Source organism: Podarcis melisellensis, assembly GCF_964234715.1.
Source record: "Podarcis melisellensis genome assembly, chromosome: 11".
Lineage (NCBI taxonomy): Eukaryota > Metazoa > Chordata > Lepidosauria > Squamata > Lacertidae > Podarcis > Podarcis melisellensis.
Window position 1 is genome coordinate 30,283,823 of NC_138543.1, and position 27,841 is coordinate 30,311,663.

Genomic DNA, 27,841 nt, shown 5'->3' on the forward strand with positions numbered 1-27,841 from the left:
CCCTCCCTCTCCCCTCATTGACTATGTCTCTTATCTTGCTCTCGTTATTTGTCCATCTCTTCACACCGTTTTAAAAAGCCTAGCTTTTGCCAACAATCCTTGTGCTTAGATACCTATGAGTAACCGTATTAAGGGGGTTTTTGGGTTGGACGGACAGCGACCTGCAATACACACAGATAAGAATCGCAAGCGAGAGGCGTCCCCGCTTCACCTCAGACTATTTTTCTCGGACAGCAGAAAGGGCGACTCTGGTGACCTCCCATGTCACGTGACAGGGCTCCTGCCCTTGCAGCCCGGCATCGGGATGCCCTCCCTTGCGCCTGATAAAACAAATAATTCAAGAACAGCATCTTATGGGCGAAATGCATTCCCTTTCCGCTTAGAGCCTCGGTGTGAAGCAATTGCATCTCCACCGCGACAGGAATGCGGCGAAGCGGTGCGCCGCGAACCGAGAGGCTCTTCCTTTTTCAGGCGGATCTTCAGGGCAGCCCTGCTCGGGGTCCTTGTTCACCTGGGTCCCGGCGTGACCTCTGCAGGCTTTGGGAGGCGTGAGCCGGGCATTAGAAACCGGCGTTAGCTGGCGAGCGGGGTTCCGAGCGGCACCGGAGCCTCCCCGCGAGCATTCTGCGCTTCTCGGCTCGCGCGGGGAGGATTTATGAGCTGGGTGTGGGGAGAGCCCGCGAGGCGGCGGCGGCGGAGGCTCCTGGGGCAGCATGGTGAGTCTCTGGAGGGTGAGACCTCGGAGGGGAGAAGAGAGGCAGGGAGAGTTGGAAGTTCTTCGTAGAGCCGGCTGGCCCTTTTAGGGCTTTCGGGACAAATCTTGTTTTTGAGGGCGAGGGCTGAAGCCGGAATAGGGGTGTCTGTGTGTGGGGGGGGGGGGAGAGGTCGGGGGTGGGGAAGCTGTGGGCCTCTGGATGTTGCTGAACACCACCTTCTGTCCGCGCCAACCAGGATGGCCAGTGACTAGGGGTGATGGGAGCTGTACCCCAGCAACATCTGCAGGGCCACAGGTTCCCCATCCCTGTTCGGAAACGAAGGCCGGGCCTTCGGATGCTACAGACCTTATGGACGTCAGCCCATCTTCTGCCCAACTGCCTATTTGGGGATGTGAGGTTGCCTGTTTTCAAATATCCGTGTGCAACCTCACAGGAGGGCAGTGGTGGCCACCAACTGGGATGTATTTAAAAGAGGACCGAGCAAATTCGTGGAGATGGGAGTTATCAATAGCTACTGAGGCAGCGAATGCTTTTGGGTGAAGGTCTTGCTTGTGGACTTTCCACAGGCAGCCGCTTGGCCACTGTGTGAACAAGATGCTGGGCCAAATGGAGGCAACTGTGCTAATCTAGTAGGCTCTTCTTAGGTTAACTTGGGGAAGCTTGGCTCCATGTGTTCTCCTTTTTCCAGTGTGGGTGGACTTTCTAGGTGGGGTGGGTGAGGCCTAGTTTCATCTGACCAGCCAGGGCCCAGGCCTGCTGATAAGCCATTGTTCCTGTTGAGGTGTTCCTGCTCTTCATTTGTGATTCAGGGACAGTCAATTGATCAAGCTCAATGGAATGCATAATGTATGTGTGCACTGAAAACAAAGAAGTCACCAAGTCAATGGATATAGTCAACCTGAAACTACAAATTTATCCAGATTTCCAGCTATTCTAATATATACCCTATGAAAAAATATAGTTGGGTTTTATTTGCTTGTTGAGAACTGATTTGGCTGAGTCTAATCCATTTCTGGTAATATTGCTGTTCTTAAATATAAGCACAAGCTGTTAGGCTGGATAAGAAGGGCATATAAACATGCTGAAATAGCAATTCCACCTCACCTGCTTCTGTGATGAAAGGTAGTTGTCTCCTTGTACCATATTTGAAAATTTCACTTGGAAATATACATAAGTATGAGAATGAGCACTGGTGGCATTGGTACAATTTGCGGGGGGGGGGGGGTTGTCTGCAGATGGCACCTGTGATAGTAGTATGCATTCCAGATTACAGTGACCCAACCTGTGTTGTTTCAGTGACCTGCAAGCCCTTCTGTGAAACTTCAAAGAAAAACAATCAACTTCACATATGTGTTTCAAATCACCCTGAATATCACTTCTTACACTCCATTACCTAGGTTTGCCACCAAGCATACACTGAGTCATGGTGTCCTATGAAATCTCTGCTCTTTCCCAACTGTATTTGTGTGATGTGTCATATATGTATTTTGCAAACGTATTTGCCACATTCACACCATGTAAGCTTTACATGTACACCTAAAAATATTAGTGGAAAATGAACCCAAGTGTATATGGGATTAAATACTATTAGTCATATAGTTAAGTGGAATTGCCATACCACTGAAACTGGATGCCTCAACTGTTGGGAAAGGACAGCTATCAACCACTTAAGCACATTGCTTGTGACCTTCCAAAAGCACCCATTTATCTGCTGTTGGAAAAAGAATGTGGTATTGCTTCCAATCTAGTGATGAAAGTCATTATTTATTTATTTATTATTTTTATAGTATGCTTAAATATGTTCTATAGCATTAAAAACAATAAAATTCAATAAATTGCAAAAAAAATCCAAAACAAAAAATCAACAAAGCAGGATGTAAAACAAATAAAAACATGCAGTATGCTAGAGTTCTTCATTGTAATTTCAGGTGTATTGTCCTTCAGTTGTCAACTTGAAAGTGAGAACTGAGACCTTAGTTATCCACTGAAAAGTATTTTTTGGTACTTTTTGAGTAAAACCCTGCAATAAACTGGATTCTCCTAATATTAGGCCAGCACTGGTGAATGTTTCCTGAAACATGGTATTGTGACCAGCTGAGTGGATGCCCACTGATGTAGATCTGGAAGGGAAGGGGTTCTCTTCTTATGTTAACCTTATGGTTTGAAAATCACTGCTGCACATCTCTTTTCTAGTTTGCTGTTTAGACCAGGTCCTGTATTTCAACATGGCTCATTCCATGCTAGTGTTGCCCTGTTGGGGAACTGGGGTGATCCTGGCATGGAAAGGAGCAATATTTTCAACTCCCTTTCACATGGCCCGAAGCTTCTGAAACCACAGAAGAGATGCAAGAAGGAGCCAGGCTGCAAAGAATCCCATGCTGTTGAGACTGTTGAAAGAGCTTTAGAATTTATACTACATATTATCTTTAGGGGCAAAACTTCTTAATGTAGGCATGATAAATGTTGCATGAGCTATATCGTACTTTAAGAACCTCTTAGCCAGTGGTGTTTGAGAAACTAGGTCACTAAGCAGCAGTCTTCTGAACTACTTATTATCTTCCATTGATTTAGACTGTGGGAAGCAGCCTTGTACAACTGGAACCTAGTGAATCCTGCTAGGACCTGTTTAGTTTCTGTTTTCAGCCTGGACTTGAGGATCTGTTGCATTTCAGCAGAGCAAGGATGCCAGCTCCCAGATTTCCAGCTCTACAGTGCCATTGGTTGCTACCCATGCTATGAGTTAAATTTGTATATAATTTATATAATAGATTTACATTTTCTACCTTTTGGGGGCAGTGGGAGTGTGGTAGACCTGTCACACTTCATCATTAGGAAGAGAAGCAGAACACTCCTAAAGTTTAACACTGAATACTCCTGTTCACGCACCTTGACACACAAATATTGCCTGCAAATGTATCTCTCTCTAATGCTTATATGAGATCTAATTACGGTATTTTTTGCTCCATAAGACGCACCTGACTATAAGACACACCTAGTTTTTAGAGGAGGAAAGGGGGAAAGCCCTGTTTTTTGGGGGATCAGTTCACAGTTGTGCAGCTTCTTTTGCAAAGGGGAAAAGCCCCTTTTTTGAGGATCGGCTCAAAGTTGTTGAGCTTACTTTGCAAAGGGAAAAAGTCCTATTTTTATGGGGTTCAACTCACAGTTCTGCAGATTTTTGAGGAAAGGAAAGGGAGCCATTTCTACAGTTTCCAGATATATAATCTAATCAGCCGGTCACATGTCGCTGGAGAAACAAACAGCCTCCGTCTGCAGAACATTCAACAATGGAGGCCTGGGCAAGGGGGCGGGGCCGGAAAGGGAGCCAGCGATCGACCACACAATCACGCCAAACAAGACGCCATAAGACGCACAAACATTTCCCCTTGCTTTTTAGGAGGAATAAAGTGTGCCTTATGGAGCGAAAAATACGTTAAGTCATAATCAGAGTAGATTCATTGAAATCAATAGCCTGATTTAATTTAATTGATTTCAGTGGGTATATTCTGAGTATGGCTAATGTTGACTTTTGTCCTCTGTATCTTTGTGTTATATTCATAATCTCTGCAAAAGAGATGGATGGATCACGTGAATGGAATATGAGTATATAGAGAGTTGATCTTTCATGACCTTGTATGCACAGTGAGAATGTACGCAAGCCTGAGACTTGTTCTTGTGCTCTGCTTCATGTGGTGCCCTCCAGATGTTGCTGAACTACTACTCCCATCATCCCATGACCATTGTCTATGCTGGATGGAGCTGATGGAAATTATAGTCCAAGAACATCTAAAGGGTACTATGTTGTCTACCCTTGATGAGGAGAAGCTGTATGAATCAACCCTGAAATCTTAAACTCAAGAGTACTTAATGTTCCTAAAGGGTTGGTGCTTATAGTGAAGCTGTTGTTGTTTTTGTTAGAGAAGCTACTAATGCTACATTGGAAACAGTTTTGAAACTGAGTTTCAAAAGCAGCGTCCCAAATCAGCTCTGTAGTCATGTTATTTCTAAAGAGCAATATAAAAATCTGATAAATAGTGCTGTTGTGCTCTGCATTTCAGCTTATACATTTCTCTCTCTGTTAACCTTGTTTCCCCCCTAGATCATGTCTTCCATATTTAACCTGTTTTGTCAATTGCTCTATGCTTACCACTTATCACAATGCCTTATCAGAATGTGGTTCCAAACTGTCTGACCTCTAGATATTGTTACAATGCAGCTGCTAAATTCTATTCAAAACAAAGTGCTGCAGCAAAAGTAAATATTAGGCATAATTGTGTGCAAACAATTTTCTTGCCCTTGAATAAGTTATTTCCTGGGGGCCTTTTATAGTCTGACTGTATTATGGTCACTATTTTTCCATGAAATCTCAGACTATGATTTATTATAGCACTGGGATGAAAAGTGTATACTATAGATTTACGCAATAGTAATGTGTTTGGTAAGTAATAAAGTGATGTTTAGCAATTGGTCAGCCTTGCTTTTTACCAATATTTTCAGAAAACATGGATTGCCGACTTGGGTATATAAGATGCTAAAAGCATCTTGGGCAGTTTTCTCACTGTGAAGTAAAATGTTAGTCTTCTGCTTCTCAGATGGTGCACTATGCTTGCCTAGCAGTTTTTTTTTAATTCCAATATGCAGAAACTTGAATGTGGGTTCCAATTTCCACATTAAACTAATAATTTCTAACTGGTGTTGGTTGCCAAATACCAGATATACTCGAGTATAAGCTGACTTTTTCAGCACATTTTTAATGCTGAAAAAGCCCCCCTCAGCTTATACTCGAGTGAGGGGGGTGGCAGTGGCAGAGGGATGAGCAGCCCGAAAGGAGTCTTTTCTCGCCGCTTTTCCCGCTGCTGCCCGCCTCTCGCAAGGGCAGACACAGGAGCCGCGGTTGGGAGAGGCGCTGCTCTGCGCTCCACTGCACTGCACTGTGCCTCTCCCAACTGCGGCTCCTATGCCTGCTCTTGCAAGCGGCAGAGGTGGCGGCGGAGGGATGAGTGGCCCGAAAGGAGTCCTTTTGGGCTGCTCCTTCCTCCTCCTCTGCCTTTGCCGCTGTCGGTGGTGGTGGAGGAGGAATGAGCAGCCCAGAAGAGCCTTTTCGGGCTGCTTGTTCTTCCTCCGCTGCTGCTGCCACTACCAGGGTTGTGGTGTGGTGAACCGGCTTATATTCAAGTCAATACGTTTTCCCAGGTTTTTTTGCTAAAATTAGGTGCCCTAGCTTATATTCGGGTCGGCTTATACTCAAGTTTATACAGTAAATGTGTGTGTGTGTTGTTGTTTTTCCTGCTGCATCACACTGTTGATTCATGTTAAGCTTGTGGTCCACCAAGACCCCTAGATCATTTTCACATGTACTGCTGGCAAGCCAGGTGTCTCCCATCCTATATTTATGCATATGGTTCTTCCTGTCTGTGCAGGAAGTTTTTGTTTTGCTGTCTTTAGAATTGAGATGCAACTTTTATGTGGATGGGGTGGGATGTGCATTCTCTGTCTTGCACTGGTAAATGGAGAACTGGAATGTGAATCTGATGTGTGATATGGGATGGTGCTTCGGGAACATTTTGTGTGTGCATGCTTTCCTTTGTTAGCTGGAGAGCCTTTCTGGCTCTGCCCACTGTGTGGCCCCTGGAAGATGACCATCTTTGAATTCAGCCCTTGAACCAAAAGAGTTTTCGCACCAGATATTTAGTCTCTGTTTTTTTCTTTGTTTTACTTCTTATTCCATATCTTTACTTCTTATTCACCCAACATAAATTTCTAAAGGCTTATAGGTATAAGACTTTGTGATGGAAATTACCACATGTATTCTAATTATGCAAATTCATCACTACAGTGTTTCACAGACCACATTTGAAAGTATTATACTCACAACCTCTTTATTTTAGGCTGCAGGCTGGATATGCAGGTGTACAGCATGGTAGCATGTAACATTTCTCATTATTTTTTTTTAAAAAGCTTTATTTATAAAATTGTTTTATTTATGAAATTGTCATTTTTATAGTTCAGTTGCTTTGAAATATTTTATAGGAAGTGATTCATAAATGGTAATAAATGCAATAAATATGTGGGGAACAGACTTGCCATGTGCCCAGGAGCAATGGTCAGTCACTCTCTTGAGTTTCCTATAGTAGGCACAGGTGCATCTGGGCTTCTGCATGTATTATGAATCAGCTCTAAATATCCAGTTTTTAAAGATAAAAGAGAGAATGGACCCAAGTCTGGAAGCTGTGACTTGTTTCTGACAAGTGACTAATTGTAAGCTTGGCCCAGGCAGGGTAAGAATTTGAACTGAGCATTCTCTGTCCCCCTTTAAAACACATTTTAAAAAGTAATGTTGGCGGTTATGTAATTTATTTGATCTTCAGAAATAGTGTGCTACAATGGAAAAACAGCTAGATGTGTGCTTTCTTTCCTAGAAAGCCGTATTTCTGAATCCTTTATCAATGCCTTTATGGAGGGATTAGGACAAACAGTCGTAAGTTCACAGTTACAAAAACAACCCTGCAGTATATAAAGGTTCATTTCAGAACTGTAAGCTTTGAAATATAAAAAAATGTTCCGGCATGTTAACATACATTGGCTTATTCCTCCACAGGGTGTGATAGGTGTGCAGCTGGTGGTTACCATGGTGATGGCTAGTATTATACAGAAGATCATACCTCACTACTCTCTGGCACGATGGCTTCTCTGTAGTGGCAGGTAAGATAAGGGCAACAAATTGAACGTCTGACAAAGTGGGTTCTAGCCCATGAAAGCTTATACCATAATACCACTGATAAGACTGTAAGGTGTTGTTGTAATTGCCCAATTCTGTAATGCATTTCCGTTTACCTAGAAACAAATCATAGTGATGTGCAGATCTTGAAAGTTTGGCTTTCAGTAGAATAGTCACTTTCAATCTTTTAAAGTCATTTGGAGATTTATCACTGTACTGTAACTTCAGATGAAATTGAGTAATACGTGGTATGCTTAGTTATACTACTGTGTATCTTAATGAACATAACTCTTGGCAGGGTTCTTGTTGCAGACTATTCTGTTCCATCTAAGTTCCTCTTAATCCTGTGGCAACATATTTCTTCCTTAAGTGCCTGTAATAAAATACAGTTCCTCCTATAGTTGAAATACTAAGTTGAAAATGAAGCAAAGAAGCGGGATAGTTTATTCACAAAACAAGCTGTTGTTAGGGGCAAGTATACTATTTGTGATACATTTCTTAGTGATCTGGATCACAATAGTTCAAGATTAGTCATAAATTTCCATTTGGATGTGTTCTTTTCTTTGTGGGTTGTCTTGTCAACAGATAGTTGTGAAAAAATGGTGAAGTATTAGCAACATAATCCCCTAGCTTGCAGACTATTCTGATACAAATGTTCTGAAATTCCAGATAGCAAGAATTAATCTTTTTTTTAAAAAAATATTCCCATATTAAAAAAATCAGTTAAAGATGTTGATTAAATAATTCCACACCTAGTTCAAACGAAATCACTTTAAAATGTGTGATGCCGAGGTGTTCAGCTGATTGGTTTTACAAGTAATAACTAATGGTTTTCCCATTCACCTTAAATTATTTCTGTTCCGAAAAAGGGTGAGTTGATTATTCAAGTAAGGATTGTATGAGCCAGGTGGCTGCATGGGAAATGCAAGGAAGGATTGTGGGAGCTGGTACTCATCACCAGTAGTTGCTTGTTTTAGACAATTGCTCAAATATCTCACTAGAGAGGACAGGTAGAAGCACAAATTAGGCAGGGGGGTGATATAGTTGCATTGACCTTTGCTTGGTGTTAAAACAACAGCATTTTGTTGGTCCATCATGGACGCCTATAGAGATTTTTACAGCTGCTCCTGGGTATTCATGGGGACTGTCATAGAATATTGGAAGTCCTGACATTAATTTATCTGCAGTAGTGAAAATATTGCATGTTGCCAGTGGTTATTTTTGCATAGCAACACAACCCTTTTTCTGTTTTGTTCTGAACTCTTAATAACCAAGTTACTTAGAATGTGGGATTTTGGTTTCAGAAGCTGTTTGAAAGGATGAAAATGTTGAAAATGTAGGCAAATGGTGAAAAGGTGGGGTTTGGGCAGAAATGAAGAGTGTGATTGCTTTGCCCCCCCACCTCCAGTCACCAGAGGCTTGTGGTAGTCACTGTGTGCTTTTAAAACTATTTTTGAACCTCATTAGTTGAGTCACAGCACTTTTAAACTGATATCTTAGAAGCTCCTTGTGTGTGTTTCTGTAACATAGTAAGCTACTTTTTTGAAACCTCGATGTACAAAAGTGACACCAGTTTGGAAGCTCATCCTGATAACTGGGGCTATCTACTACAGGGCAACATTTATGTAAGGAAGTATGACATATGATAACATCAGCTTGAAATAAGGAATTTTGTGAATGAACAAGAAAACAAATTATTTTATATTTAGTCTGACAAACACCTGTATTTCTCTTGATACCTGCTTCTTCAAAAACCTGGTAGCTTGCGATGGTATCTGCATCCCACAGAAGAAGAATTACGTATTCTTGCCGGGAAACAACAAAAAGGAAAAAGCAAGAAAGATAGGTAAGTAAGCAATATGAGCCCATCACTGTTTTTCAACCTCTGTCTCCTAGCTAGAAAATGGGGATGACTATTTGCTATTCCAATTAGTCTTTGAAAATGAAGAAAAATACTGTTCTACATATGGAAAACTGGATGGATGGATGTGCACATCTGCCCCCCAATACACATAGAATAGAATAGAATCTCTAAGGTATTTGCCTTCTCTCCACCATTATCCCCATATTGAGTATGGCTTATAAATTTTGTTTGTTTACTGTAGGAGTGGCTAACTCTCCATTTGCGGCTCTGATCCAAACCATTTTTCTCCCTCCCTCCGACTCCACCAACTTTAGCTGCACCCTGATGCTAAATAAATCTCACACACACACACACACAGAGAGAGAGAGAGAGAGAGAGAGAGAGAAAGAGAAAGAGAAAGAGAAAGAAAGAAAGAAAGAAAGAAAGAAAGAAAGAAAGAAAGAAAGAAAGAAAGAAAGAGAGGAAGACCTGGTAACTTTGATGGCACTCAGCATATGGAATCGTTTTTATGATGTGTCTCTCTTTACAGGAAATATAATGGTCATATTGAAAACAAACCACTAACCATTCCTAAAGACATTGATCTTCATCTGGAAACAAAGTCTATTACTGAAATAGATGCATTAGGTAAGGGTCTGAGACCATTATAAACTGTATGGTGTCACAATTGTGTATTCTTTAATCCTAAATGTATGGTGTTGTTCAAAGAGAGCTAGATAATTCTTAATTCCAGGTTTGTCCAGGTACTTTCTTGTAGAACAAACATTTTCAAAGGTGCAAATTAGCCTTTTTTGAATTTCAAATCTGGCCCCTGTTTTAAAAGCATCTAGTTTCTAAACAATGACTTGCAATTTTAGTGGAGAACTTGGGAGGTGAAGGGTAAGCTCATTATAGGTGTCCCTAACTTTGCGTAGTAAATTGTGTAAGTTGAGAAATGAATTCCATGTAACAACCATTATTTGTTTTACAGCCAATTTCAAATAAATCATGAAGGGAGGAAGCTATTTTAAGTTTTACATTGGAAAGATTTACTTCACTTTGAGCATCAGTGCATGTTGGAGGAGGACTTTCTGATGGCATACAGAAAGGGCTCCAATCAGCATCATTTTAGAGAGAGAAGACCCACTATACATTGCAGGCTAAACTTAAAGTTTTTAAGCTGTCCCAAGATGATACTGATATCAAACTGGTCATGGTAGTTCTCATAGAGTTATGTATTTGATGGCAGGTAGAACACATACTTTGCATGGATGCAATCCTGATCAGTCCATGGCATCCTCAGATAAAACGTCTGTGGTTGCAGAGCTGGGGAACATCCCTGTTTGTGATCCTGGCAAGCCATTGCTAATCAGAGTGGACTGTATGAGACTGGATGGACCAGTAGTGTAGCTAGGTATAATAAAGCAGTGAATCCATTTGAACTGGATTCAAGGAGCAATATCCTCCTTGCCAGAAAGCTTGTGCCTTCTATTTGGTGTATCTGGATATTCTAGCTATTTTCGCATTTTGTGATTGGTCTTCTAGTAATCTAATTATAGTTGAAAGTTGTTGTTGGTTTTTATTTTTTTAATTTTTAAGAAAACAACAATGAAAGGTTGATAACTGCAGTTCATGTATGGACATCCTGGGTGTATTTGAAACTCTAGGAACCACAGATGCTAAAAATGTTATCCACTTGTATTTCAGTTACTAAGTAACCATTTATATTTCAGCCTTGCATTATTTTCCTGAATATCAGTGGCTGGTGGACTTCACAGTTGCAGCTACAGTGGTATATTTGGTTACTGAAGCCTACTACAGCTGGGTGAAGCCCTCACAAGAAATGAATATCAGTATAGTCTGGTGTCTGCTTGTTCTGGCTTTTGCAATGTATCCTTTTACAGTGTCACAACTGTTCTGTATGACTGCTTAAAAGAAGATCTAATGTTCTGTGAAACACGCAGGAGATAATTTGTTGCTTTTAATTGAATCATAGGAAGTCTTATGGTAGTGTTCATCTAAAGCATGCATAATTCATTCTTACATAGTGCATTATTCTGTATGAAAGAATTTTTCTTTGTCCAGAAGCATAGCGAACATCTACAAGACATGCACAGTACTGTGCAGCAATGCTAAGCTTCTGCTTGCTGGTCCTGGCAGTGGTGACTGGATAGTACCAAAGAGGTGTTTAAAGAATGCCAAAACAGTCTTGCATGGCCTGCCTATATTTTGCAGAGACAGAGTAAGTTGCAAATAAGTTGTTGAGCCTCACGCCAAGCCTCCCTACTCTGTCTTGTTCTGGATATTTTTGGCTTTAAAAATGACTTTGTATGTTTTAGGTCTACACAGCATTCTTTGTCAGGCTGGCTTCTGTTCACAGTGATAAGATTTGTAAGAAGGCTGAGTAAATACCCTTGCTTTCTAATGTCCCCCCCCCCCCCCGTCTAGTGCTAGTGATTGGCATTGCTGCTCAGGTATTGATAAATACTATTTAATGATTTGTTTGCTGACATAAGTAAAATAAATAATATTTCTAGTTTTAGGTTTCAGATTTTCTGCAAGATGCTGGTTTTAATGTCTTTATTGTAAGATATGTTAACTAAACAATGCACTATAAAACTGTCCAATTTATGAACTCTTTCAAGGGCATGGCTGTAAAATCTTAGCCTAGATCTTGCTTTGTAATTATTTGCATAGGGAGAGATCCAAAATTGTAACATTTTGTTAGACTCTAAATACAAACTTGTACTAAATAATTGGACTGCAACAAAATTAGGGCTTCTGCCTACAGCTGCCTATATTGCACAGCATGCAGCAAAAGTCATAGTTATGAATAACATATACTAAAAGGAGCACTTGTGTTCAGACTGCTATTGTAGAAGAGTACCACCAGCAGCAATCTATATATAGCTCTTTTTCTCTCCTTTGTAAAAAGATCTCAGCATGTGCCGGCCTCTGCTTATCTGCAGGCTTGCTGTCAAAGAGGAGACCCTGCAAAAATACTGCAGCATTTAGGGTAGGGAATGAAAAAAAGTCAAATTGCTGATTGCTATCTCTTAGTTGCATAGATTGTCCTAAAAACTATTATTTTGCATTCTCTTGAAGCTTTAGACATGCTTTAACTTAAGACATTTGCTAACTTTGAAAAAGGATGGCACTGCATTATCTACTGGAAAGCTCAGTCGGTTAGAGTGTGGTGCTGATAATGCCAAGGTTCCAGGTTTGATCCCCATAAGGGAGATCTGCATATTCCTGCATTGCAGCGGGGTGGATTAGATGATCCTCAGAGTCCTTTCCAACCCTATGATTCTATGCTGCCTACACCCACCCACACTCACAACCTCTCATACTGTATGGAATGAGATCTCCATTGAAGAGTTTTGTGCACTAGTTTGCATCTCTTGTTCCTGAAATCTGTCTTCTGAACCATAACTTACCCACCCCAAAAACCCAGATGGATATATGGGCAAAAAAATATGAAGAATCTGACAGCTCTCAAAAGGTGGTGGCACCAGTTGTATGGTGGCAGCCTTCTTTGTACTCCAGTCTGGAAAACTCCTACAGCTTCTGTACATTGTCACATAATTAAGAAAACAGACCATTGCTGCTTCTATAACAAGTGCTGGTCAAACAGCTTTCTGAAGAGAAGCTTCATAATGAGTCTAAACTGGCTGAAGCAGAGGAGGCAGAGTTCACTGCAAGATGTTGGTGTCTCTTGAGCTGATAAAGTCAAATGAAACAAAATATTCACAGTGTTCCTTGTACGTGGATAGCAGTTTAATCAGTGTAGTTCATGGCTAAAATAATATTTACCTCTACGCTATGAATCAAATAAATGCCCAATGCATACTGATATGTGCTTTGGGCATTGTTGACTAATGAATCCACAGGCCATAGAGTGTATGTACATTCAAATTCTGATGTACATTATATTAAGAATCAGTATGGATTGATACAGTTAATAAGTGCTTGTTTGTGCTCTTAAAAGTGTTGCTTCAATAGCGATATGTCTGCATTAGTTGACTAACAGTCAGTACTGTATTATGTTCTTGATTTTCTTTTTTTAATGAAAACTCATTATGTTATTTAAACTATTTTAAAGTCTTTTAGAAACTGATGATAGTGTGATTAATAGAGGAAAAATGATTGTGTGATCATGTTATCAAGTCATGTTTTTGTGTTCAACTTCTGCATACAATTTGTTAAATTCTGGAGTTTCTGATCAGAAAGGCTGTAAGCTTTAATATCCTAATATCTCAATTTAATTCCAGCTTCCTTTAAAATAAGTGAAATTAATATTTAACTGTACAAAAAGCTTGTTTGGTTTCTACAAAATTGTTGGTTTTGGATGTAACTTGAGAGAAATCAAACTTTGTTAAGCGCAACTCCTTTTATACTTCATTTCTGAATAAATCCTTGGTGTAAATACATCTCTTTAATAGGTAAACTGGAAGTTGTATCTAATTGTGTCTCTCTGGTGATGGGAGGCTCGTTGTTTCAAAAGTGGCTTCCATTAGTGGTAAGGGGGGAGGGGGGAGTTGGTTTTAATTTATACCCTCTGCAGCACTCAATCTACTCCAGGGAGTTTGGAGACCCTTAGGAAAACCGGGAGTCACGCAGGGGATGCCCCTCCCCTCACAAACCCTTCCACCAGTGGAAACTTCTGCTGAATTAAGCATCCTTCCATCAGCAGAGAGAAATATACAATTAGATACAAACCAGGATCTGAGCAGCTAGATGCACTATGTAGGGGTGCATCTAGGATTTTATTTATTTTTATTCTGATCAGCAACCCTTCCCCATTCCATATCATTAACTTCTTTTGGTTGAACTTGCCTCTGTTTGAAGAGGAGGGGACCATGTGGCTTATTGGAGCTATGTCCTGATGATAAAACATAAGCCAAATTCCCTTTGGGCATATGGAACTAGTTGTCTGATTTTTTTGTAATAAGTTTAGTATGTGTTGGCATCACTGTGTTTAAACAAATCCATTCAGCTATGCTTTCTTCATATAATTTTCATCATAAGCTACTTTTTGGCTAATTTACGGATTGTACAAAACTGTTCTTTTCCTTAACTATTCTTATGTAGCAAAATATTGTTTTCATTAACTGCACACTACTTCAAAGTAGAAGAGGGAGGTGAGCGATCCGTCTGCGTAACCTTTGGCTTCTTTTTCTTTGTCAAAGCCATGACCATTCTGATAGTAACAGAAAATTATCTAGAATTTGGACTCGAATCAGGTAAGACCTTAAAACGTTCTGTTTGGGCAACATTAATGTCATTTAGTTGGGTCCAGAGAAATGTTTATACAATATTTATCTATTTCCAAAATTTATAGATTGCTATTCACCACCGGTCACAAAACGATTTACAGAGCAGTCCATATAACAACTCACTGATCAAATAATTTGGTGTTTAAAACAATAATAAACACAGGGAAATTATAAAGTGGGCATAATACAACTTCTTTTAAATGCGTGCTGGAATTGAAAGGTCTTTGTCAAGGAGACCAGTGGAAGGTGACTTTTTGATCTGGCAATCCCCAAGCCCCACCCCCCCAACCCTTGGGCCCTGCCAAACGGGTAGGATGTGGAACAGGAGGAAGGGGGGATAATGTAAAATCAGGTGGAAATACTTGTGCTGCTCTGGTTCGCCAGAAGCTGCTTAGTCATGCTGGCCACATGACCCGGAAGCTGTCTGCAGACAAACACCTGCTCCCTCAGCCTATAGAGCGAGATGAGCGCTGCAACCTCAGAGTCGCCCACGACTGGACCTAATGGTCAGGGGTACCTTTACCATTACCTCTACCTTCTGTGTACAAGATCTCTCATAGAAAGTGGTTCTACAAAATTTCCAGCACTAACTTTTTTCTGCTCGGCACTGACACATCACAGCACACCATATACTGACCTTTGAGGAGGCAAGGTTCAGCCCAGTGTGTGCTTTACAAACAGATTCTTTCTCAAAATATTTACTACTCTTTTGCCTACTTCTAACCTTAGCTTGTTTTCATTTCTTCAATTCTTTCCCCATTACTGCAGTTGCCTGAAGTACCTCTTCTAGAAATTGGTTATGCTCTTAGGTTGTAATTTAGGCCCATTAAGATCAACACTGTTGACTTCACGTGGATATAGATTGCACTCTTAAAAAGAAGACACAGTCTGTTCACCCTTAAGAGAACATACAAATAGCTGAGAGATATTTTCCAAGGCCTCACCTGTTCATAATTGAATTAGAGCATTCTGACTGGCGAATGCAGAAAAACCTGGCTAACATTTGAAAATTGCCTCTAAAATGTTTTGTGTTGCTAGTGTTCTGAGGTTCTGCGTTTCACCTTGTGCAAAATTTTCCACATGCAGGCTTCTCAAATTTTTCAGAAAGTGCTGTGCAGTTTTTTGAAAAGCAAGGCTTGGAATCCCAGTAAGTATAACGAACAACTATGTAGAGATGTGTATTGTTATTACTGGGTTCTGTCCAACTAACTTTTACTCAGAAAGGACCCCCTGAAATTAATGGCTATGATTAATTTAAGGCATTCATTTCAATGGGTCTACTCTGAGCAAAGGCTAATTGAATACAACCCATTGAAATGTTATCCATGCTCTCCTTTTAGTTGAATTTTGTTTGTATTAAGGTTCTTTAATTCACAGGAGCACATGGGACAAGGGTTTCAAGCCCAACAAAGCCTTTCACATTCTGTTCATGACAGTAATTCTTTGTATACCTCAAACTGCTTCTGAAACTGTTGGGTACAGCTTCTGATGTGGCACGTGAGAGCTGCTCTTGAGAGAAAGTAAAGGTTCTAATGGACTTTAATGATATGGGTCCTGTTGCAGTAGGACCTCATATTCCTGAATACCGCATTCCTGATGTACCAGACCACGCTTTCTGTTTTTCAGTTACTCCTTTTGAATTTGTAGAAACTTCAAAAGCCTGTGAATCAAATGTTTTTGAAATGGGAGTTCATAATTTGCAACTCCACATTTTTAGAGGAAAGGTGATGAAATGCAAGTGAGAACAGGGCTCCTGTCCTCTTTTTTAATTATTGAGTTTAGTTGCATAACTAGCTGCAGTTGCTGAAATTTCTTATTGTATTGGAACTCTGTCTTTTTCTTGAGTCATGGCGGCCTGACTTCAGGAACGGACCCCGTTCGCATCCAGAGGTACCACTGTATTTTGTTGGAAGCCGCCCAGTGGCTGGGGAAACCCGGTCAGATGGGCAGGGTATAAATAATAAATTATTATTATTATTATTGGCTGAATGGCAGGCGAACAAGACTCAAGAAAAAGACAGATAGCCCTGTTCTCATGAGTGTGACGTTATTTCGAGCGTCTGCGCATGCGCGAGCGGCAAAACCTGCAAGTAACACGTTCCATTACTTCTGGGTCGCCGCGGAGCGCAACCCGAAAACCCTCAATCCGAAGCTACTTCAACCCGAGGTATGACTGTATTAAAATACAATAGTCTGTCAAACATTAAAAGCTTCCCTAAACAAAGTAATATCTAACTAATTCTGACCACTGTAGCCCTCCCCAATCATGTTTTTGGTGTTCTTCCCCTGCCCAAGTGCACACAGATTTTTTGGGTACTTTTGTAAACCTGGAGTTTTCCCCAAACTTGCTCCTGTTACCTCTCTCTTCTGGGTGTGATTCATCATGTTGCCTATATAAGTATATAAGTATCCACAAATGGAGAAAGAGTTTTCAATTAGTCTATAGCAAGAGTGGGCAACTGGATCTGGTGGACAGGCTAGCGCCACCCCACCCCAAACACCCATCAATCATCGAATGTCAGGTGACCTATTTTATCTACAATGGGGCTTGCAAAACACTATATACAGCACTCTGCAAGCCCTTATAACTGGTTGGTTGTTGAGGCTTGCAAAACACAATGCAATCCTACTTTTAGCCCAGTTGCATCTTTCCCTGTATCTCATATGAGGTTATGTGTAGGTATGGTTTGGTCAAAATGGCCTGGCAGGACAAATTGGAATATCTGGCAGACCTAATTTGATCCATGGGCTAGAGGTTCCTTACTACTGATACATTGATGTTGACACACAGAGTTGCACACATGCACCTGCTATTCCTCTCCTGTAAAAAACAATGAACAACCCATTATTGGGCAGCAAGTACCAAAGGAACTTTTGCATAAATGACTTGATATCTCAGAAGACACTTTTTTACTATTACAGTCATACCTCTTGTTATGTTTGCTTCAAGTTGAGTGTTTTCAGGTTGTGTCCTGCGATGACCCGGAAGTACTGGAAAGGGTTACTTCCAGGTTTTGCTGCTCACGCATGCACAGAAGCGGTGAATCACGGGACGCGCAGACGCAGGTTGCGTTCTTCTAATGTTGCGAACAGGCCTCTGGAACGGATCCTGTTCACAACCAGAGGCATCACTGTATGCATCCTGCAAGAGTAGATTGGTTTAAAATTTCTGATTTTCAGTAATAAGTTTATTTCTTAACAGTTGGAAGGGAAATATGGCTTTTGTTTGCTTTTTTGTTTTCCTTTGTCATGTTATATAAGAGCAAAATATATACCATGTCCTTAAAATGTTGGAAAAGTTGACCATTGTTTCCCCTTTTCCCTTTTTTCTTAGGGGTCCTGTTTCTAAACTAACCTTCAAATTCTTCTTGGCTATCCTTTGTTCGTTTATTGGTGCTTTTTTGACATTCCCTGGATTGAGATTGGCTCAGATGCATCTGGATGCTTTGAGTTTATCAACTGAAAAAATCACCCAGTAAGCCACGTCATGTAGAACTTTGCTTAAATCTGCCAGTAGTAATATTTGGGCAGCACTTTTTCTTTTTCCTCAGCTAAAATACCAATTCATAACCAGTTTTCAGTGTACAATAAAAGTCAAGGAAGGGCTGAAAAAGTCAAGGAAAGTTGTAGCAATTGTTCTGCACGCAGAAAGTTTCAGATTCAGTCCCATGCATCTCCATGCAGCGCTTGAAAAGATTCCTTTTTGAAACTCTGAAGAGCTGCTATTGATTGGTGTAGAATGTACGGATCTAATGGGCCAATAATCTGACTCTGTATAAGGCAACTTCCTATTTTCCTAATGAGAATATGGCTAAACCATCTATTAAACATTTTAAAAGAAGAAAAGGTAGGGGTGAGGAGAGGAGGAAAACGCGACCTGTGTTCAGAAGTCTTAAAGGTGAATACCCGGTACAGTTGAATATCTGAATAGAGCACATTTATTCAGTGAGGAACCTGGCATAGTGCAGGGGAAGTGGCCTGTGCTGTCTTAAGGCACAGCGGTGGCAGCTCCAAATTGTGTGTGATATCTGAGACCCCAAGAATGTTCAAGAATGCTGGACAGGAATAATAACATCATGGTTGCCTGTGCCTGTAAGCAACCTTGCTGCTGCATTCTGAACAAGCTGCGAATGATGGAGAAGCACTGTTGGAAACCCCTATAAGAGGATTAACAGACATTTAGTCCTGTGGCTAACCCAGAGATAGGTTGCAGTGACGGGTCAGCCTGGGAAGTAGTTTAGGGACATTATGCCACTGTGAAGAATCCTCAGACGACTTGATCATTGGATATGCTCATAGAAAAGTCACGGAAAAAGATGATGCCCATAAATTATACTTGATCTGCTGCCTTCTGTTGGGCCCCATTCACAAGCAGAAAAACCCAAGGGAAAACATAAGTTTCATACCAGCTACCTCTTTCTACTTGCATTGCCTTAGTGCTTTCAAATTGCAGAGATGTTGTTTGCTAACTAAACAGTTTATCTGTTTCAAAGTTTCCTTCTCTACTGTCTAATCAACAAATGTGCTACTTTAGAATAACAGTAACTGAATTATATTTTGGTTCATTAATAAATTTGGGAATCAGGTTTGGTGTGTGGATTAGGGGTGAAGCTGTGCATTCATTGGAATTCCCTACACTTAGCTTGACTGTCAATGTAATAGACTGAAATATCTGTTTGGGAAGCCCAAAGCCCAGTGAGCCTGCCAGAGAGTGGGGGGCATTCCTGAGCACATAGCTAACTCATATTCATGCTATCGAGACTTTTTGGGCTTCACTGTTGCACTGTGCAACTGGATAGTGAATCTTACAATATAATCTAAATTGAAAATTTGGTAGTGGCAAGCAAGCTAGAGCCATTGTGGGTCTTCCTCCTGAAGAAATGATGATGATTTATTAAATTTATATCCTGCCCTCCATCTGTAGATCTCAGGGCGGTTCACAACATAAAAATACAAGATCTCCCCCCATATACAAAATTCATATTAAATACAAGAACAAAAACAAACTAACAACCTCACCCAGGATTGAATACAGGAGCTCCAGCATTTTCAGTGACATTTTGAAAACCACCATCCTAGCAGATAAAACAAATGTATCAGAAGGGCTATGAGCTAGTTTGTATGTATTTTATTTTATTTTCAACACAGCAGTTTGAAAATGCAGTTATTATGGTGCATTAATTTTGTTTCTCTATTTAACTTTCAGAACTCTGCTGCATATAAACTTCCTGGCACCCCTCCTGATGGTCTTATTGTGGGTAAAACCCATTACTAAGGACTATATAATGAATCCCCCATTGGGAAAAGAGAATGTGCCTTTGTAAGTTGTTCTTGAAAATCTACCTTGTAAAATCTTACCGTACATGTACCACTTTGTACAGGGACACGGGTGATGCTGTGGGAAATCACTGAGCCTCTTGGGCTTGCTGATTGTAAGGTCGGCAGTTCAAATCTCTCTGACGAGGTGAGCTCCCATTGCTTTGTTACAGCTCCTGTCAACCTAGCAGTTCAAAAGCATACCAGCACAAGTAGGTAAATAGGTGCCACTGCGGCATGAAGGTAAACGGCATTTCCATGCGCTCTGGCACTTGTCACGGTGTCCAGAAGCCATTTAGTAATGCTGGGCACATGACCTGGAAAAGCTGTCTGCAGACAAATGCCATCTGCCTCGGCCTGAAAGCAGAGATAAGTGCTGCACTCCATAGTACACTTAACCGTCCAGGGCTCCTTTACTTTTATCTTTTTTACTTTCTAAACCATTATAGCTCTGTTGAGTGGAAAGAGGACAACTTAACAATTGCCCCAGCTTTAATACTTGGAATTTTGATCTTTTTTAGTACCAAGGAATATAACATATATTATGGTAGCTTGCTATTCATTCTCTTCTAATGGTTTAACTTTGATGGTAGTAACATAGAGAAAGGCGGCCACTGGAATCAAGAAAAGGCATTGGTTAATGTTATCAAACAGAACCTACTCCTTGGTCTACAGAGATCTCAACTATTAATACCACTATATTCCCTATATAACTGCAACGGAGGCAGCTGCTTATGTAAATCACCGAGAAACTGTAATGCAAAGGATCTATTGATCTTTAGGCATTGGGGAGAAACTTCTGAAAGTTAGCTATAACCACTGCGTGCACAAAAATTGTTATATTTTAATATGCAATGTTCTTACACATCTGCTATGAATTCTTTGGTAAATACAGATGGCAAGGGTCTATATTTGGTGCCTGTCCTCCTGGCACCTTCAAGCAAATCTTGCTTTGCCACTTCATAAAAATGTTTATATTTAATTTCATAACTGTCACTGGGAGGTGGGGAGGAAGTGTTTAATAATAACTTAAGAACTTGCTTGTGAGCATAAATGGCACCATTTTATAGCTTGTCTAGCTCTCTGTAACAATGAAACGAGCTCTGGGCTTGGATAGGATTTTTTTAGCATGAACAACATACAGAACAATTTGGAAGATTTCTTGTAATTGCTTGACATTTAATAGAACTGTGGCATGAGATAGAATGAGAATGAGACTGCAATACAAAGCCCAAAGCAGTAAAAAGACCAAATATCCTGTCCAGTAAACTGCATAAATTAAAACGTCAGTATTAATTATCTTCTGTTGCATCCCTCCCTGTAAAAATACACTGAACATATTTTTGTCCTTCTCTTTGACAAGGGAAAGGAAAGACAAATGTGTCAACTCATTTATTTACTTGAGTACATATTGCACCCAGTATCTAAAAATCTCTGAGATAGGAATGCTAACTATAAAGTAGTAGTAATAAGAGATTTTCTACACTCCTTCTCCTAAAGGCTTGTGACCATCAACATCTCTGTATATTCCATTGACACTTGAATGTTTTCACTCTGTAGTGGAATTGTTTCTTTCAGCACTCCATCTTGTACAAAATGGAAAGTATGTGCTTAGTACAGTGTAGGATGTCCTTTGGAAAATCACTGCATCCCTTTTTCTCTAATCTACAGAATGTCAGAAGCAACATTTGATACTCTCAGGTTGTGGATTATAATTCTCCTGTGTGCTTTGAGGTTAGCCATGATGCGTAGTCATCTCCAAGCCTATCTTAATTTAGCACAGAAATGTGTGGATCAAATGAAAAAGGAAGTTGGCAGAATAAGTACAGTTGAACTACAGAAAATGGTAAGCCTGCCTGAAAGAATAATAGTGTGTATAAAACAAATGAAGTAACTAATGATATATTTAGACTCATGATATATTATATATATTTAAATTCATTTGTACAGTACTGTCCCATCTTGTATTTATAGTGAACCTGAAATGTTATCTGGAATCATGGTACTGTGACTTTAGGGACATTTAAACCTAATATTTTCTGGCAATAATTACTTCTTGCTTTTCATTAGTTCTGAAGGATATTACTGCAATTCTAATGGTTAGTTGATAGAGCAATTCATGACATTGTAGGAGGGAAACAGTTGTTATCAATGAAAATGGCTGTTTTGATTGAAGGCTAAAAGACAATGAAAGTTGCAATCAGCAGATCTATGTTTTTTTGCCTTGGAGAAATAGTTCAGTGCTATGGTAGTGGGAGTCCCTTTGATTTTCAAGGGGTAATACTACTTTAACCAGACGAGTACATGAATGGTAAATCTAATCCTAATGTAAACTATATACTTGCTTTTAGGGAGTGTTTAGGACAGAAATAGCAAACAGATTTCAAAGGGATCACTATTAAAATTGCATGGGTTTTCAGATTGTTCTGTTCAGTGTTGTGATTTACTCATTTACTCTATTTTGATACTATGTATGCTTTAGATTTCAGCTTGTGATTTTGTTACTGCATTCTTTCTTGTAAACTGTTCAGAAGGTTTTTCTGTTAAGTGATAGATAAATTGTACAAAATAAACTGCTTCTAGACTACTTGATAATACCAACAACTGTGCTTAATTGCTTGCTATGTGATAGTCATACTGCCTTGGCTTGTGCACTGAGTTACTCGATCTTTTTGTTAACTTAGGTGGCCAGAGTGTTTTATTACCTTTGTATAATTGCACTTCAGTATGTGGCGCCTCTGGTTATGCTGCTTCACATGACTCTGCTGCTGAAAACTTTAGGTAAGATGTATCCAATAGAGAAAAGAATCTGCTAAGTAATGCTGTTTTCTAAAATGGTATTATTTTGTTAAGTATTCTGGGAAGAAATGGCAAGCCAAGATGTTGAGGCACAACTGCTTGACAAGCATTCCTGCATGCTTCTGTGTACGTAGCTCTTATCTCTGTTGCAAATCCAGGAATAACTGGCAGGATGTGCATATATAAGACAGCTTGCAATTAGGGCAGTTCTTGCTCAACAACAGCTGAAGAGATTCAAAATACGCTTGTTGGGCATAGCATATTACACTCCCACTGCCTCCCACCAATAAGTGCTGTTCTTGCTAGAAGGTATAAATCAGTTCTTAGAGACACAAAGTTTGTTCAATACAAAATAATTTTCATTGGAAACTAGAGTTGGGAATAAGGTGAGCAGATGTTTTGGTCATTACTTGTAAAACTGTAGGACAGAGAAACAGCATTTCTTTATTAGTCTTCTCTCTGTTATTTATAAAAAAAAACTTTCACGTCACTATTCATAAAAAATATCAGAGTGGTTTATAATAATAGTATATAAAACCATACAGTAAAAACTGTACTAAAAAGTTAAAATCAGAAATCAGTTAACTATTGTGGAATTCTTAATTTTCTGAATAGAAAGGTTTTCAGCAGGCATTTAAAAGTTGAAACAGAAGGCGCCTCTATTGGTAGAGTGTTGCACAATAATGAGTTGATGAAACTAAAGGCTTGGTTTCTTGTTGTTGTCAAATGAGCCTTTCCAGCTCAAGGAACAACCAACATCATTCCTGCAGACGATATCAGTGATTGAGCTGGGATATAGGGGTTTAGGCAGTTATCTTGAGGTACCTTGGACCTAAATTATTCGGGGTTTTATAAATTAATACAAGGACCTTGAACGTGGCTTCATATTAGATGGGTAGCTGGTGCAGAAGTTTTCCCCTTCCCAAGTCATGTATTCTTAATTTCTGAATGGTGCATGCTGTCCTAAATTTTATATCTCCAAGCTCAGGCTTTGCACACTAAAAACAAGAAGAAAGTATAACTTGTGATTTTGGAACTTGCACATTTGACTTCAGGGGAGATGTGCAAATTCCTGTTTCATCTGTTGCTGAGAGCACAAAAAAAGGAAATTAAGTTTGTATTGAGCAAAACTGCTTTGTGCATCTTGGGAGTCAGGTGGCTTCCATTTTATTACCTTCTACAAACTGGTACAGCTCTTTACACCATGAGCACTAGACATATCCTTGCTTATGGACATATAATTAAAAATGATCAGAGAGACTATAACCCTTAACATCTGTCTTGTTTTCCTCCTGTAGGTAACTATTCCTGGGGCATTTATCCAGAAGCTACTTCAGATTTACCAGTGGAGAGCAGTCCACTGAGCAATTCAGTAAACTCTGAATCTTCATCTGATGATGGAAAGGTGAAGGTAACTGTAATACAGCTAACAATGGCACTGGCTAGCCTGAAGAACATTTTCACTCCACTCTTATTCAGAGGACTTCTGTCCTTCCTCACTTGGTGGATTGCTGCTTGTCTCTTTTCCACAAGCCTTTTTGGGCTGTTCTATCATCAATACCTAACAGTGGCATGACCTAACAAGTTCAAAGCTAGGAAGCCCATGTGCCCAAAGGAGACTGAAGAAAAAATGGAAGAAATAACACGACAAAGTCTTTTTCATAAATGCTTTCTCCATGTTCCGGGCAATTGTTGGGTAATGTTGGAAATCGCAAACGAGTTTGTAACTTTGTTACCTAAAGTTGTAGGTAACTGCTGAATTGTTTTTGGACTGCTTTGAAATATGTCGGAAGTACCTTCTGTTTTGGTGAACTTCGTGCTGCCCTGAAAACACTGTGTTATTCAGTCATTGATTGGCTGATCTTAGTGGTGTTAAGGTACTAGGGTTAATAGTCACTGCATAGAAAATGGAACGTTCAACTGAGCCATATAAGAGGGTTGGAGAAGTTATCCTGTTGGCAAAAACATGGGTGACTTTTCTACTGAAGAGCAAAGTCATCCAACAGGACAAAGAAATACTGTATATTACAGTAAAGGAAGCTGTTTCAAAAGAGTTTATTGTAAATAAAATGCATGGACTCAGCAAGCATTTGTGCTAAAGGACTTGTTTACATATTACAGTAAGGGTATTGTATTGCAATATTGTGTCACTTGGTTACTTAATGTATGAATGTTCAGGAGTGTGCAGTTGTCAGACTTTAAAAGCATTTCACTCTTTGAGCACTCACATACTTGAAACGCATCTTTTAGTGGTTATAATGGAAGAGCAGTAAGTCGTAAGACTGCAAGACTGTATGTACCTCACTCCTGCACATTCATGTATTAGAACTATGCAAAGTGGTATAATATGCTGAGGCTTCCACAGCATATGTGAGGCACTGTATCCTATAATGTAATGTGTCAGGAAGTCCTAAAGAATTTTCATATTGTAAAAGTAAATATATTGTTGCAGTCTTAATAGTCTTTAAAAAAATAATAAATGGCCATATGACTCCTTGGACGTATTGGTGCTAATATTTATCCACTTAGATCCATTTGGGTTTTACTGTTTTGAAATTAAGACAGATTTCATTGGATTCACAAGAAAGGTTGACACTAATCAAAGTCTCCTAAACTTATTTTACTATGTGTGTATAGTTAATAGATCACAATAGGTGAAAATATTGAAATTTCCCTATGAATGTGTACTGCAGGACAGACAAGCTTGGCAGAATTAATAAGGGTTATGCTGTGAAAAGATCCGTCAATGCCTTTAATTATAAGTAATCATAGCTGCAATGTCAATGAAAGCACTGTAGTTCAGGAGTAGCCAGTGAGATGCTCTCCAGATATTATTAGACTCCATCTCCCGTCAGCCCTAGCAGCATGGTCAGTGATCAGGGACTATGGGAGTTAGGAGTTCAACAACATATTGAGGATACCGAGTTGGTTCTAGAATTGCTCTGCTCTAGAATTGTAGTAGATTTTGTAATTTTCAGTGAGCCACCTGCCCTGCCTGGCTATTACAATCTTGTTATAATGGATGCAGATTCTAGATGGTGTCAGCGTACATTGCTCTGTTGTGGCCACCTTTTTGCTATGGCACATATAATACTGTATAGCAGTAGCTGCTGTCACCAGACTATTAGCACCCTAGAATATGGTACCAAGTGCAATATGACAGCACCATGGATCACTGTATCACACTCATGCAATAATTGCTATGCCCCGTCCTAAGTGTTCAGCTGTCGCAGTAGCTGTTGGGACTATGTTAAGAAACTTTGCTAACCCAGGTGAAGAAACTCCAGCTAAAGCTTTTCATTTACTTGTCTGTATATTCTATTTCGGTTGACAATGTCCATTTGGAAAGATAGAAACAGCAATTGTTCGTAAAACTGATTTTTCTAGCATTTTGCTTGTTTTTGTTTCAGGAACTTAACTGGGCATTCATATAGATAAGGTGGAAGGATTTCTTACTGTAGCATGAGAAACAGCAATTCACAATAATCTTAACAGTTCCCTCTACTAGTGTAAACTTGAAAACAGGAACTTCTAGACAATTTGCCTTAGATACTTCTGCCTAACCAAAAAGGCAGTATTTCCCAAATGCCAGGCTCACCTTCTAAACTGACTGTTTCTTCATTGTACCGCTTTTGTTGGACCTTAAACTTAATTCATTATACAAGCCTTGGTTCTCTCTCTGTGTGCGCGGATAGACACAGCACATAGAAACCTGAGAATTGCCTTGTGGCATCAAACTTGTCATCCACATGCCTCCAAGAGGTTCGCAATTAAGGCATGATGGAGACACCTGTCCCTTTTTGGTTGATCACGTAATATGGAGGTTTCATTTCTCTGCCTTAGATTCTACACACTTCTGCTTTTCTACTTCAGCTCCAGCCTGTTGTAACTTGGCCTGGAATGTCAGGGACTTGTAACATTACCATCATTTGAGAAGAGTAGTTAAGGCCTAAAACGGTACATTGTCACCTTCACTGCTGGTGTTTATGCACTTTATTCAGACAGAGAATGCTGTTAGGATTATAAATACTGTATCTCAAAGGTGATTATGCTGGTGTAGAGTAGTTAAAAGAATGAGTCCAACTGGTGGCTTATTGACCATAACAGAGTCACACCCTGACCTAAAGGGAGCCATACCTGTAGTGTCATCACTTGTACTTAAAAGAGAGAGAGAGAGAGAAGAGAAAGATGAATGTCTACCATCAAAAATTGGAATTCATTCCCATTAGCAGGGTGCATTTAAAGGACTGCAGGTCTGAAAACACCAAAGCTTAAGATTAAGAACCACAGAAAGAACTGGACAGAACAATGGTGAATGGTAGTAAAACTGATTTAAACATCTCTTGTACATCTCATTCTGCTAGTAATTATAAACCTGACCAGCTTTTTATAGGTAGGCAAGGTATTTGTGTAAAGTACTCAAGTGTTTCATTCATAGTCCTGGCTTGCATGTAATGCTTTGACAAACAATGACTTAGTGGAAATGTGCGGGTTGCCGGAGACAAGATTCTGACTGCTTTTTTCCTCCAGTCCTGGTGCTTCCATTTTGCTGTGAACTAAAACATAGTTTGGCTTAGCATCACATCCAAATGCAGGCTTGTGGTTTAACACAAGATGTAGCCGAGTTTTATTTTGTGGCATACCATTCATGATTTGTCTGAAGAAGATAAACCACTAGCCCAGGTTCATATGTAATGCTAAACCCTAACTATGGCTTAGCTCGCAGCCACAGGACTGGAAGAGGAACAAAATGGGTGCATCCTTCTCTCCAGGATCCCACACATTTGCTTGTTCTCACTAAGACTTGAAACCTTTTTATGAAGTGCCCTGGCAGGCTAACACTTTGTCAGTGATGCTGTGTAGACTCAGTGTTACTAGAATACCGTGTTACTAGAATACTTTACTTTGACTCTTTGTATGAAAAGTGCATGTGTACTTAAGCTTTGCACAACTCACATCTGAACATTGCAAAGGCTGGTGATGTACAGACAGCATTCATTTGTTTAAGGAGAAGGAAAAAATCAGAATCCAAACAGTTGTTCTGTTCTGAAGTGTGGTATCCAGCCCAAGGGCTTAAAACCAAAAAATTAACACAGTTAGTTAGTTTAAATGGTAGTAGGGTTTTATGGAATTCTGAAGGATGCATTTTTTTTAAATAATGGCTTGGATCCTAACA

At 39.9% G+C, this 27,841-nt stretch overlaps 1 protein-coding gene and 1 long non-coding RNA gene across 7 annotated transcripts in view; both read left to right on the forward strand.

The window, feature by feature from the left end:
- The window catches only part of LOC309380349, a 563,851-nt gene that overhangs the window by 192,133 nt on the left and 343,877 nt on the right, over positions 1-27,841 (forward strand). The gene's annotated exons all lie outside the window — the stretch shown is intronic.
- On the forward strand, positions 61-27,815 carry TMEM161B (transmembrane protein 161B). The gene is made up of 12 exons (XM_081930172.1): positions 61-716; positions 7,312-7,415; positions 9,194-9,277; positions 9,825-9,922; positions 11,008-11,164; positions 14,366-14,517; positions 15,637-15,697; positions 17,885-18,025; positions 19,757-19,870; positions 21,538-21,712; positions 22,551-22,647; positions 23,964-27,815. The coding sequence occupies exons 1-12, from the start codon at positions 714-716 to the stop codon at positions 24,239-24,241; spliced, it is 1,464 nt and encodes a 487-aa protein (XP_081786298.1). The 5' UTR covers positions 61-713; the 3' UTR covers positions 24,242-27,815.